At 42.4% G+C, this 12,212-nt stretch overlaps 1 protein-coding gene across 10 annotated transcripts in view; it reads right to left on the bottom strand.

Moving 5' to 3' along the window:
• Window positions 1–12,212, bottom strand: part of LOC132389065 (centrosomal protein of 128 kDa) — a 611,990-nt gene that overhangs the window by 575,713 nt on the left and 24,065 nt on the right. For 9 of the 10 annotated variants that reach the window (XM_059961488.1, XM_059961481.1, XM_059961513.1 and 6 more), the window contains exon 7: window positions 6,016–6,088. In XM_059961488.1, the coding sequence (XP_059817471.1) occupies window positions 6,016–6,088 (73 nt within the window). Of the gene's footprint in view, window positions 1–6,015; window positions 6,089–8,549; window positions 8,700–12,212 lie in introns of those variants that run through there. The other variant, XM_059961544.1, reaches the window with a different exon arrangement.

Genomic DNA, 12,212 nt, shown 5'->3' with positions numbered 1-12,212 from the left:
ACACAGAACTGTATAGCACAACACAGAACCTTCAGCCCAGCATCTTGTACCAACCTTTAAACCTACTCCAAGATTAACTTAACCCTTCCCTCCTACATAGAAACATAGAAAACCTAAAGCACAATACAGGGCCATAATGCTTGTGCTGAACAATAGGCCTACATAACACTCCATTTTTCTATCATTCATGTTCTATCTAAGTCTCTTAAATCTCCCTAAAGTATCTGCCTTTACCACCAGCCCTCACAGTGCATTCCACACACCTGCTACTCTCACACACTCTCATCCTCCCCCATACTTTCCTCCCAACACCTTAAAATTGGGAATAAGATTATGCTAAACATGAATAAATATCACTTGTTAAGTCATACAGCATTGAAATATGCTCCTCAGCCTAATCCTAGCATGCTCCTCAGTCCAACCAAGTTGCCCATCTGAACTAGTCCCACTTACCTGCATTTGGCCCATATCCCTCAAAACCTTCACTATCCCTTCACTATGGGGTGGCAACCCCACCCAAATGTTCTTTTAATTTTCATAATTGTACCCACCTCTACCACTTCCTCTGGAAGCTCAGTCCATATACTCACTATGCTGTGTGGAAAAAGTTGCCCTCCAGGTGCCATTTAAATCTTAACCCCCTCACTTCAAACCTGAGCCCTCCAGTTTTGGAATCCCCTACCTTTAGGAAACAACTTTAGCTATTCACATAGACAACAAAATCTATAGACGCTGGAAATCCAAACAACAAACACAAAATGCTGGAGGAACTCAGCAGGTCTGGCAGCATCTATGGGAAAGAGTACACAATTGATATTTCTAGCCGAGACCCTTCATCAGGACTGGGAAAAAGAAGATGAGAAGTTACTGCAAGAAGGTGAGGGGAGGGGAGGACGAAGTACAAGGTGGCAGGTGGTGATAGGCAAAACTGGGAGGGGGGAGGGGTGAAGTAAAGAGCTGAGAAGCTGATAGGTGAAAGAGATAAAGGGTTGGAGAAGGGGGAATCTGATAGGAGAGGGTAGAAGACCATGGGAGAAAGGGAAGGGAGAGGAGCACCAAAGGGAGGTGATGAGCAGGTAAGGAGATAAGGTGAGAGAGTGAAAAAACAGGAATGGGAATGGTGAGGTGGGGGGCAATTACCAGAAGTTCTAGAAATCAATGTTCATGCCATCAGGTTGGAGGCTACCCAGGAGGAATATAGATGTTACTCCTCCAACCTGAGTGTGGCCCAATTGCAACTGTAGAGGAGGCCAAGGATTGACACGTCAGAATGGGAATGTAGAATTGGGCAGTAGAATTGAAGTGTGTGGCCACCGGGAGATTCTGCTTTCTCTGGCGAATGAAGCACAGGTGTGCAGCAAAGCAGTCTCCCAATCGACATCAGGTCTCACTAATACTGGGAACACTGGATACAGTAGATGACTGCAACAGACTCACAGGTGAAGTGTTGCCTCACCTGGAAGGACTGCTTGGGGCCCTGAATGGTAGCAAGGGAGCTGGTGTAGGGGCAGATACGGCACTTGTCGATAAGCAGCACTCGTTACCCACTTCAATTCTACTTCTCATTCCAGCATGTCAGTCCATGGCCCCTGCTACTGCCACGATGAGGCTACACTCAGGCTGGAGGAACAACACCCTATATTCCATCTGGGTAGCCTCCAACCTGATGGCATGAACATTGATTTCTCTAACTTCCAGTAATTGATCTCCCCCATCGCTTCACCATTCCTATTTCCCTCTCTCACCTTATCTCCTTACCTGCCCATCACCTCCCTCTGGTGCTCTTCCCCCTACCCTTTCTTCCATGGTCTTCTATAACCATATAACAATTACAGCACAGAAACAGGCCATCTCGGCCCTTCTCGTCCGTGCCGAATGCTTACTCTCACCTAGTCCCATTGACCTGCACTCAGTCCATAACCCTCCATTCCTTTCCTGTCCATATACCTATCCAATTATTTTTTTAAATGACAATATCGAACCTGCCTCTACCACTTCTACTGAAAGCTCATTCCACACAGCTACCACTCTCTAAGTAAAGAAGTTCCCCCTCATGTTACCCCTAAACTTTTGACCCTTAACGCTCAACTCATGTCCTCTTGTTTGAATCTCCCCTACTCTCAATGGAAAAAGCCTATCCACATCAACTCTATCTATCCCCCTCATAATTTTAAATACCTCTATCAAGTCCCCCCTCAACCTTCTACGCTCCAAAGAATAAAAACCTAACTTGTTCAATCTTTCCCTGTAACTTAGGTGCTGAAACCCAGCTAACATTCTAGTAAATCTCCTTTGTACTCTCTCTATTTTGTTGACATCTTTCCTACAATACTCCAAAGTTGGCCTTACCATTGTCTTGTACAATTTTAACATTACATCCCAACTTCTATACTCAATGTTCTGATTTATAAAGGCCAGCATACCAAAAGCTTTCTTCACCACCTTATCCACATGAGATTCCACCTTCAGGGAACTATGCACCATTATTCCTAGATACCCTCTCGTATCAGACTCCCCATTCCCCAACCTGCAGTTGCTAGAGATCCAGAGCAACACATAAAAATGCTGGAGGGACTCAACAGGTTACACAGCATCTATGGAGGGAAATAAATAATTGATAATTTGGGCTGAGACTCTTCCATCAGTGCTGCAAAAGAAGAGGAAAGAATCCAGAATAAGAAGGTGGAGGGAGGGAAAGAAGTACAATTTGGCAAGTGGTAGTTAAGGGGGAGAGAGGTGGGTTGGTAGGGGAGGGGTTAAATAGAAAGCTGGGAGGTGAAGGGCTGAAGAAGGAGCCTGATAGGAGAGGACACTAGACCATGGAAGAAAGGGAAGGAGGAGAGGCACCAGAGAGTGGTGATTGGCAGGTGAGAAGAGAAGAGATACAGGGAAAAGGGGAGCTAGAATGGGGGCTGAAAATAAAAAAAGAGAAGTGGGAGAGAAATTACCAGAAGTTAGAGAAATTGACGTTGATGGCATTAGGTTGGAAGCTACTCAGATGAAATAAGATGTTGCTCCTCCAATCAAAGTGTGGACTCATCATAGCAGTAGAGGAGGCCAGGGACCGACATGTTGGAAAGGGAATGAGAAGTCAAATTAAAATGGGTTGCCACTGGGAAATCATACTCCACTTTAATTATTTAAAAAAACAATGGCAGACCGTCCAGATCTGTACACCATTCGTCTAGAGGATTTTGCTTGTGGTATACCGGGCCAAATCCATCACTTTCTGGAGATTTTTCCTGGTCATTCCTGTACTCATGCCAAGTCATGACACAACCAGAGGATGTTGCACAATACCATGAACTTGCCTATAAGCCTCCATTAAAGGGATATTCGGCAAGGACTAGGAGGATTGAAGGACTATGCTATGATACTCTGACTCTATAGCAGTGGATAGAGGGTAGCCAGCAGAGCTACTGGTTTAGGATTTCCAGAAAGTATTTACTAAGATACCATACAATGAACCACCCTTGAAACAGTGTGAAAAGCTTTAGGTTTCCTTACTGCATTGGAACTAGTTATTCTTGGAATTGCAACTTTCTTAATGAGCAAGTTGTCAGATCAGATCAGAATCAGGTTTATTATCACTGGCATGTGACATGAAATTTAACTTAGCAGCAGCAGTTCAATGCAATACATAATATAGAAGCAAAAAAAATTATTTATAAGTAAATCAATTACAGTATACATCTATTGAATAGATTAAAAACATGCAAAAACTCAGAAATACTGAATATTAAAAAAAGTGAGGCGGTATCCAAGGGTTCAATGTCCATTTAGGAATCAGATGGCAGAGGGGAAGAAGCTGTTCCTGAATTGCTGAGTGTGTGCATTCAAGATTCTGTACCTCCTACCTGATGAAATTTACAAGGAGGAGAAGTAATCTTATTGAACCAACAACTTCTGCCGAAAGGCAGTCCCATCTGGTAGAGAACCTAGAACTAGGGTGGCAGTTTTAAAAGGGACTGCTCGGTTAAAATAGAGATGAGACAGTATTTATTTTCTTCCAGGGCCATGGATCTTTGGAATATCCTGTTGTAGTAAAAAGTAAATCCAATTCAATGTAATAGAATGACGAAACAGAATGACATATCCAAAATGCTGAAAGCAGCAAGTTGGGCAGCATCTACGGAAAGGAATAAACAGTCAAATGTTTCAGGTCAAAATCTTTAACCAAATTGGAAAAGAAGGGGGAAAGAGGCCAGTATATGGTGGTGGGGGCGAGGGAAGGGGAAGGAGTACAAGATGGCAGGTGATACATGAAGCCAGGTGAATGGGAAAGGGATAGGTGGAAAGGTAAAGGGCTAAAGGAGAAGGAATCTATCAGGAGATGAGAGTGACCACGGGAGAAAGGGAAGGAGGAAGAGCACCAGATGGTGGTGATAGACAAGTAAGGAGAAGAGGTAAGAGGGGAGCCAGAGTGGGGAATGGAAGAAGAGGGAAGGGAGAGGGTGGAAACTGATTTGATGAAACAAATGTTTTCTTTTGTATGTATTCACTTTGCTCTGTTATAAGTGAGTAGAAGAGTAAAGCCAAGGCTGTGGTTATATACAATGTCAGAACCAGGTTGAAAGGCATAATGACCAATTCCTACTCCTATTTATGTTCTCTCTTCCCAAAATGCGTGAGGATATTGGAGGTCAATCCAAAACTAAGACAAATGGGTTTTTATTTGCCAAGTATAAATAATGGGTTCTAGGACCAAATTGTTTTAAGATACATAACAGAATTGTGTAACAGGCTTGAAAGGCTTTCTTTTTCTATGTTTCTTGTGTGTTCTCTAGGCAAGCAATCAGATCTCTCAACATTTGATTGAGAGATAAAGCTCTTAACAAACCATTTCAGCAGGCAAAGCTTTTAGTCATCTTATCCTCACTGGGGGAATCAGAGGTGGAGGAGGTCAACAATGTTTAATTCCTTGCTGTCATCATTACAAGCTACATTAATTTTGACCAACATGAAAGAGGTCCATTTAGATTCTAATTAGTATCTACAACATTTAATGAAGAACAGAAATTCATGGTTTATTTTCCCCTAGTATGGACACTTAGAAATTGAACTGCAAACAACATTCAACCTGACAGCACCCTTGAACTCAAAACAGCCTGAGATTCACAGTAACACACACAAAATGCAGTGGGGAGGGGAGAGATCAGCAAATCAAACAGGAATAAACAAATCAACATTTTGGACCGAGTTCCTTCATTCACTGTACATAAGTGTGAAGGGGATGGCTGTTTACATTGGCAAATGGAATGGCTTATTCCGCATGGAACTGAGCTCAACAGTTACTGGATCTGAATTTCACCTAGTCAAATGCAAGTATTCTGTCATGCTTCTGACTTCTGATAGAAAGACTTGGTTACCCGGTCCCTACTTTGCAGAAGGCTTGTCTAAAGAAGAAAGTAGGTTTTCATGAAGACCTCATTTGACTCCTTAAACAAGGACTCCAAAGACAGTACATTGTCATCCTTATTCCATCTGCAGCTGCCCTTTTAACTATCATAAGGCTAAGGTGAGGACTGAACCTGTGTATTGGTCACACACTATAAATCAGCTCAATCAGCTGTTACTACAGTTTTTCACAACAAAAACAGCACTAGCTTTCTTCTATGACCTGATGAAAGGTCCCAGTCAAAAACATCGAATGTTAATTTCTTGCCTGACCTACTGAGCTCCCCCAGAATTTTGCACATACTGCTCAAAATTTCCAGCATCTGCAGAATCTCTTGTGTCTGTGAGCCCAAGTCTCCCAAATGACCTGGTTTTTCATTCACCCTGCAAGGACACACTAGAGTCCACCTGCCCATCATTCCTATGCACTGCTTTAATTATTTTTTAAAATAGGGATCAAAATACTTCAACGATAATCATACCAAGATGATAGATTAATTTCAGTTAAATATACCCAAAATGAAAATTAATTGAACCAACAGAAGGCTATTTCTGAGTAATAGATTAAACAATCGATCCATCATGGAGTGGAATACACTTCTACCGAACAACACTCACAGTCTCTTTTCCGGAAGTTTCTCGCACTCTCTCCGACAATGAATCGATAGCAGTTCTCATTTCCTTATCAGCCCTGTCAATAGGGGAAAAAAAATTGGATAGCATCTACTTGAAAATAAATAACAATCACAATATCAAATTCCTTTTCTCGCCCTACACATTCAAAAGTGATTTAGCGCTTCTCAATACAAAGTTAATGAACCTCTCCTGTTGTAGTTTTGTCAGAACAAAGCAAAGCTGTTGAAAGAGCCATCACATCATCTACATACATGACCAATAAGATCAATCTGACCCTTCCCTCAAACATAGCCCTCCGTTTTCTATCATCCATGTGCCTACCTAAGAGTCTCTTAAATATCCCTAATGGGTCTGCCTTTAGCTGGCAGGATGCTCCATGCACCCACCACACTCTGTAAAAAAAATTAGTTTTGACATCGCCCCCCCCCCCCCATACTTTCCTCCAATCAACTTAAAATTATGCCCTGTAGTATAAGCCATTACCACTCTGGGAAAAAGTCTTTTGCTGTCCATTTGATCTATCCCTTTTAGCAGCTTGTAAACCTCAATCAAGTCACCCCTCAACCTCCTTCCCTCCAAAGAGGAGAACATTATTTCATGTCAATGAACTCATGAAAGCTTCTGAGATTTGGACTACGTATTTATATTTGGCATGACACGTAAAACCTTGACACAAACTTCTGCAGATGTGCAGAGGAGAATACATTGACTGGCTACATCACACCAATGCCTTTGAAAGGAAAATCCAACAAAAAGCAATGGATACAGCCCAGTCCAACACAGGCAAAGCTCTCCCCATATTCAGCACATCCACACAAAACACTGTCGCAGGACAGTAGCATCCATAATCCGGGATACTCCCTCCCCCTCCCCACACACACTACAGCTCATGCTCTCTTCTCACTGCTGCCATCAGGAAGAAGGTATAGGAGCCTCAGGACTCACAGCACCAGATTAAGGAACAGTTATCATCCCTCAACCGTCAGTTTTGAATCAGAGGAGATCACTCACCAAATCATTGAAATATTCCTGCAACTTATGGACTCACTTTCAAGGACTTTTCATCTCAAATTATCTATATTTATTGTTTATTTATTATTATTATTTCTTTCTTTTTGTATTTGCACAGTTTCTTGGCTTTTACACACTACATGTACCCCAAGTCGGTACAGTCTTTCATTAATTCTACTATGGTTATTATTCTATTATGGATTTATTGATTATGCCTGCAAGAAAAGGAAAATGAATCTCAGGGTTGTATAATGGTAATATACATGTACTTTAATAATAAATCTACTTCGAATTTTCAACTTTTAAAGAAGCCATTCAAAATGCTGCAGATATCACCCAAGCTCTTTCAGAATATCCTCCCAATTCACTGTCAGGATATCAGCCCATGAACATTATTTATTTTGTAATTTACAGTAGCTTTACGTCTTGCACTCTGCTGCTACCACACAAAAAATTTCATGTGAACAGGCTTCAGTGAGAACAGGCAGGGTCAAGGTAACTAGACAAGTTCATTCCTTATTTCTTTTATTTAAAAACTTAACTCTTAAGAAAATAGGGGTCAGGTCAACAAGACCAGTGGTCTGTTCTGGGTGTCAGATGTGGGATTTCTGGGAAACTACCAGCCTCCCCATTGGCCACATCTGCTCCAGACGCATCAAGATGGAGCTGCTTAGAGACCACGTGTTAAGGAACTGGAGCTGCAACTCAATGACCTTCGGCTTGCTAGGGAAAGTGAGGGGATAGACAGGAGCTACAGAGAGATAGCCACCTCAAGGCTAGAGGGGACAAATGTAAACCCTTTCAACCCCGGAATCATCCTTGTGAACCTTGTCTGGACTCTCTCTAATAACACATCCTTCCTGGGATATGGAGCCCAAAACGGTTGACAATATTCCAAGTGCGGCCTGACTAGTGTCTTATAAAGGCTCAGCATCATCTCCTTGCTTTTATATTCTATTCCCCTTGAAATAAACACTAATATTGCATTTGCCTTCTTTTCCACAGACTCAACCTGCAAATTAACCTTCTGGGAGTCTTGCATGAGGACTCCTCGGTCCCTCTGCACCTCCGATGTTTGAACTTTCTCCCATTTAGATAATAGATAATTGTTCCTTTTACCAAAAAGCATTAGCGTACATTTCCCAACATCATATTCCATCTGACACTTGCTTGCCCATTCTTCCAACTTGTCTAAGTCCTGCTGTGATAGCATTGCTTCCTCAGCACTACCTACCCCTCCACCTATCTTTATATCATTCGCAAAGTTTGCCACAAACCCAAAAAATCCATAATCCAAATCACAGACAATGTGAAAAGTAGTGGTCCCAATACTGAGCCCTGAGGAATAGCACTGGTCACCAGTAACCAACAAAGCCCTTTTCATTCCCACTCACTGCCTCCTGCCTGTCAGCCATTCCTGAAGCCATGCCAGTATCTTTCCTGTAACTCCACAGGATTTTATCATGTTAAGTAGCCTCATGAGTGGCTGCTTAACAGAAACTTACCAAATGCTGAAAGGACTAGATAAGGTGGTTGTGGAGAGGATGTTTCCTATGGTGGGGATATCCAGAACTAGAGGGCACAGCCTCAAAATTGAGAAGCAACCTTTTAAAACAGAGGTAAGGAGAATTTTTTTTAGCCAGAGAGTAGTGAATCTGTGGAATGCCCTGCCACAGACTGCAGTAAAGGCCAAGTCCATGGGTATATTTAAAGTTGAAGTGGATAGTTTCCCGACTGGTTAGGACATGAAAGGATATGGCGAGAAGGCAGGTATATGGGTAACACACACAAAATGCCAGGAGAACTCAGCAGGCCAGGCAGCAACTATGGAAAAAAAAGAGTACAGTCGACGTTTTGGGCTGAGACTCTTCAGCAGGACTGGAGAAAAAAGATGAGGAATCAGAGTAAAGGGGTGGGGGAGGGGAGGGAGAAACACAAGGTGATAGGTAAAACCTGGGAGGGGGGGGATGGAGTGCTGAAGTAAAGAGCTGGGAAGTTGATTGATGAAAGAGATACAGGGCTGGAGAAGGGGGAGGTTTAATAAGAGAGGACAGAAAGCCATGGAAGACAGAAAAAGAGGGAGAAGCACTAGAAGGAAGGATCGACAGGCAAGGAGATGAGGTGAGAGAGGGAAATGGGAATGGGGAATAGAAAAAAAAGAGGACAGCATTACTGGAAGTTTGAAGAGTCAATGTTCAAGTCATCAGGTTGGAGGCTGCCCAAACGGAATACAAGGAGTTGCTTCTCCAAACTAAGTGTGGCCTCATCGCAACAGTAGAGGAGGCCATGGACTAACATGTCAAAATAGGAATGCGAAGCAGAATTAAAATGGGTGGCCACTGGGTGATCCCTTTTTCTCACGGACAGAAAGCAGGTGCTCGGCGAAGCAGTCCTACACCTACACCTCTTCCCTCACTACCATTCAGGGCCCCAAACTGTTCTTCCAAGTGAGGCAACACTTCATCTGTAAGTCTGTTGGAGTCATCTATGGTATCTGGTGCTCCTGCTGTGGCCTCTTGTATAGCAGTGGGACCCGACATAGATTGGGAGACCATTTCGCTGAGCACCTATGTTCAGTCCACTAGAAAAAGGATCTCCTAGTGGCCACCCATTTTAATTCCATTTCCCAGTCCCACTCCTCTACTGTCAAGAGGCATATCCCCACTTTTCTCTATTCCCCATTCCCATTCCCCTCTCTCACCTCACCTCCTTGCCTCCCCATCACCTCCCTCTAGTGTCCCTACCCCCTTTTCTTTCTGACATGGCCTTCTGTCTTCTCCTACTAGATTTCCCCCATTTCCAGTCCTGTATCTCTTTCAGTAATCAACTTCCCAACTCTTTACTTCATCTCTATCCCTCTTGTTTTCACCTTTTTTTATGTTTTTCTCTCCCCTCCCCCCAACCTTTTAAATCTACTCATCTTTTTTTTTCCTCCAGTCCCTCTGTCAACTGTTTATTCATTTCCATAGAGGCTGCCTGGCTTGCTGAGGTTCTCCAGCATTTTGTGTGTGTTACTTGGATTTCCGGCATCTTCAGATTTTCTCGTTTATGGTAGGTGCACAAGATTTAATGGGATTCGGGATGAGCCATAATGGAAGTGCGGAGCAGACTCAATGGGCTGAATAGCCTAATTCTGCTCCTATGTCTTATGGCTCTAATTCTGAGTCAGGTCAATTTTTCTCTCATTGAGTCATAGAGCATAAAAACAGGCCCTTCGGCCTATCACACCTACATTATCATCAAGCACATATCTGCATTCAAACCATTTGGTAAGTACAACTAATAAAGGCTAACACCCTTCAACATCCACTAGTTTGTATTTTGAAAGGTTTCCACTTACAAGGTCCAATCCACAGATACCTGACTTGGCATGGCCATTCACTACCTACCCTTATTGTGTGGAGCTGATCCAGTGTGGGCATTGACTAGGGGCTCATTAGGCCCTTCCAGCCTAATGAGCCTATGCTGATCAGTTACACTGATGTGACCAATTGCCTAATAATTAATACATCTTTGGAATGTGGGAGGAAAACAGAGCTCACAGAATAAAGCCACATGGTCACGGGGATAATGTACTCCCCGTGTACAGCAGCAGAAATGAACCCAGTCATGGGCACTATAATAGCATCACATTACGCTACTGGTTTACTACTTGTCAGCAGCAAACAAAACAAAGAATACAACTAAACGCTTTATTAATAACACTTTTCCCTAGTCAAATTTATGGTAAACGATCACCGCAAAGAATCGAGAGGCGGTCGGAGGCGAGGAAGAGTTGAGGGTCAAAGTGAGCGATGATAAGGCTGTCGAAGGTCAAAGCAAGCAGATTGCGAAGCAAAATCAAGATGAGGTCAAGGCAAACAGAGGTGAGGCAAACTCAGGACAAGTAGAGACAAGGAAGAGTTAAGGCCTATTCACCTAAACCAAGAGTGAGGTTTGATCAAACTAAACGCCAGACTGATTTGCAAAGTATTGTAGCAACAATGCCCAGATCCTAGAGCCAGGAATGACCCGATGTTTGGACGATTTAAACGCAAAGCCAGATTGAAAAGAAAAGATGTTGGGACCAGAGGCAAAGGTCAGGCCAGTTTTGCTCATTATTCCACAACGTTTACTCAGCTCAGCAGTGAACTGAGGCTGGTGTCTGTGGACTCACTTTCATTCTCAATGCTTTTTGTTTAATTTATTGTTTGCGTAATTTGTTTTTTGTATCTCTTTCCTCTGTACATTGGGTGTTTGACAATCTTCTTATTTTTTATGGGTTCCTATATAATGGGTTTTTATATAAGGAGATATTTGCCTGTAAGGAGATGAATCTCAAGGTTGTATAATACATACATACTTCGGTAATAAATGTACTTTCAACTTTGTACTGCTCAATAGTTAACAATCTAACTAAATTAAATATTTAAAATAAAATCTCTTGGACCTTGAACAGTGCCTATAAAAAGTATTCAACCCCCTTGGAAGTTTTCATGTTTTATTGTTTTACAACATTGAATCACAGTGGATTTAATTTGGCTTTTTTTTGACAGTGATCAACAGAAAAAGATCTCTACAAAGTGATACAGATTATTAACAAATACAAAACACAAAATAATTGATTGCATAATATTCACTTCATTTAACATGGCACACCAAATCAATCCTGGTGAAGCCAACTGGTTTTAGAAGTTCACGTAATTAGTTAAGTGGAGATCACTGTGTGCAGTCAAGGTATTTCAAATGATTGTAGTAAAAATACACCTGTATCTGGAAGGTCCAACCACTGGTGAGTCAGTATCCTGGCAAAAGCTACACCATGAGACAATAGAAAACTCCAAACAAAGGTTATTGAAAGGCACAATTCAGGAGATGGGTACAAGAAAATTTCCAAGTCACTGAATATCCCTTGAAGTACAGTTACATCAATCATCAAGAAATGGAAATAATATCACAGAGCTGTAGATCTGCCTAAAGCAGGCTGTCCTCAAAAACTGAGTGACCGTGCAAGAAGAGGACTAGTGAGGGAGGCCACCAAGAGCCCCATGACAACTCTCAAGGAGTTACAAGCGTCAGTGACCAAGATGTAAGAGATTGCACATACAACAACTGTTAACCTGGTTCTTCACCAGTCACAGCTTTATGGAAGTGTGGCAAAGAGAAAGCCACTGTTGAAAAAAAAACCT

Source organism: Hypanus sabinus, chromosome 2, assembly GCF_030144855.1.
Source record: "Hypanus sabinus isolate sHypSab1 chromosome 2, sHypSab1.hap1, whole genome shotgun sequence".
Lineage (NCBI taxonomy): Eukaryota > Metazoa > Chordata > Chondrichthyes > Myliobatiformes > Dasyatidae > Hypanus > Hypanus sabinus.
The sequence above is the reverse complement of the archived record's forward strand: the minus strand, read 5'-3'. Positions and strand labels throughout refer to the sequence as shown.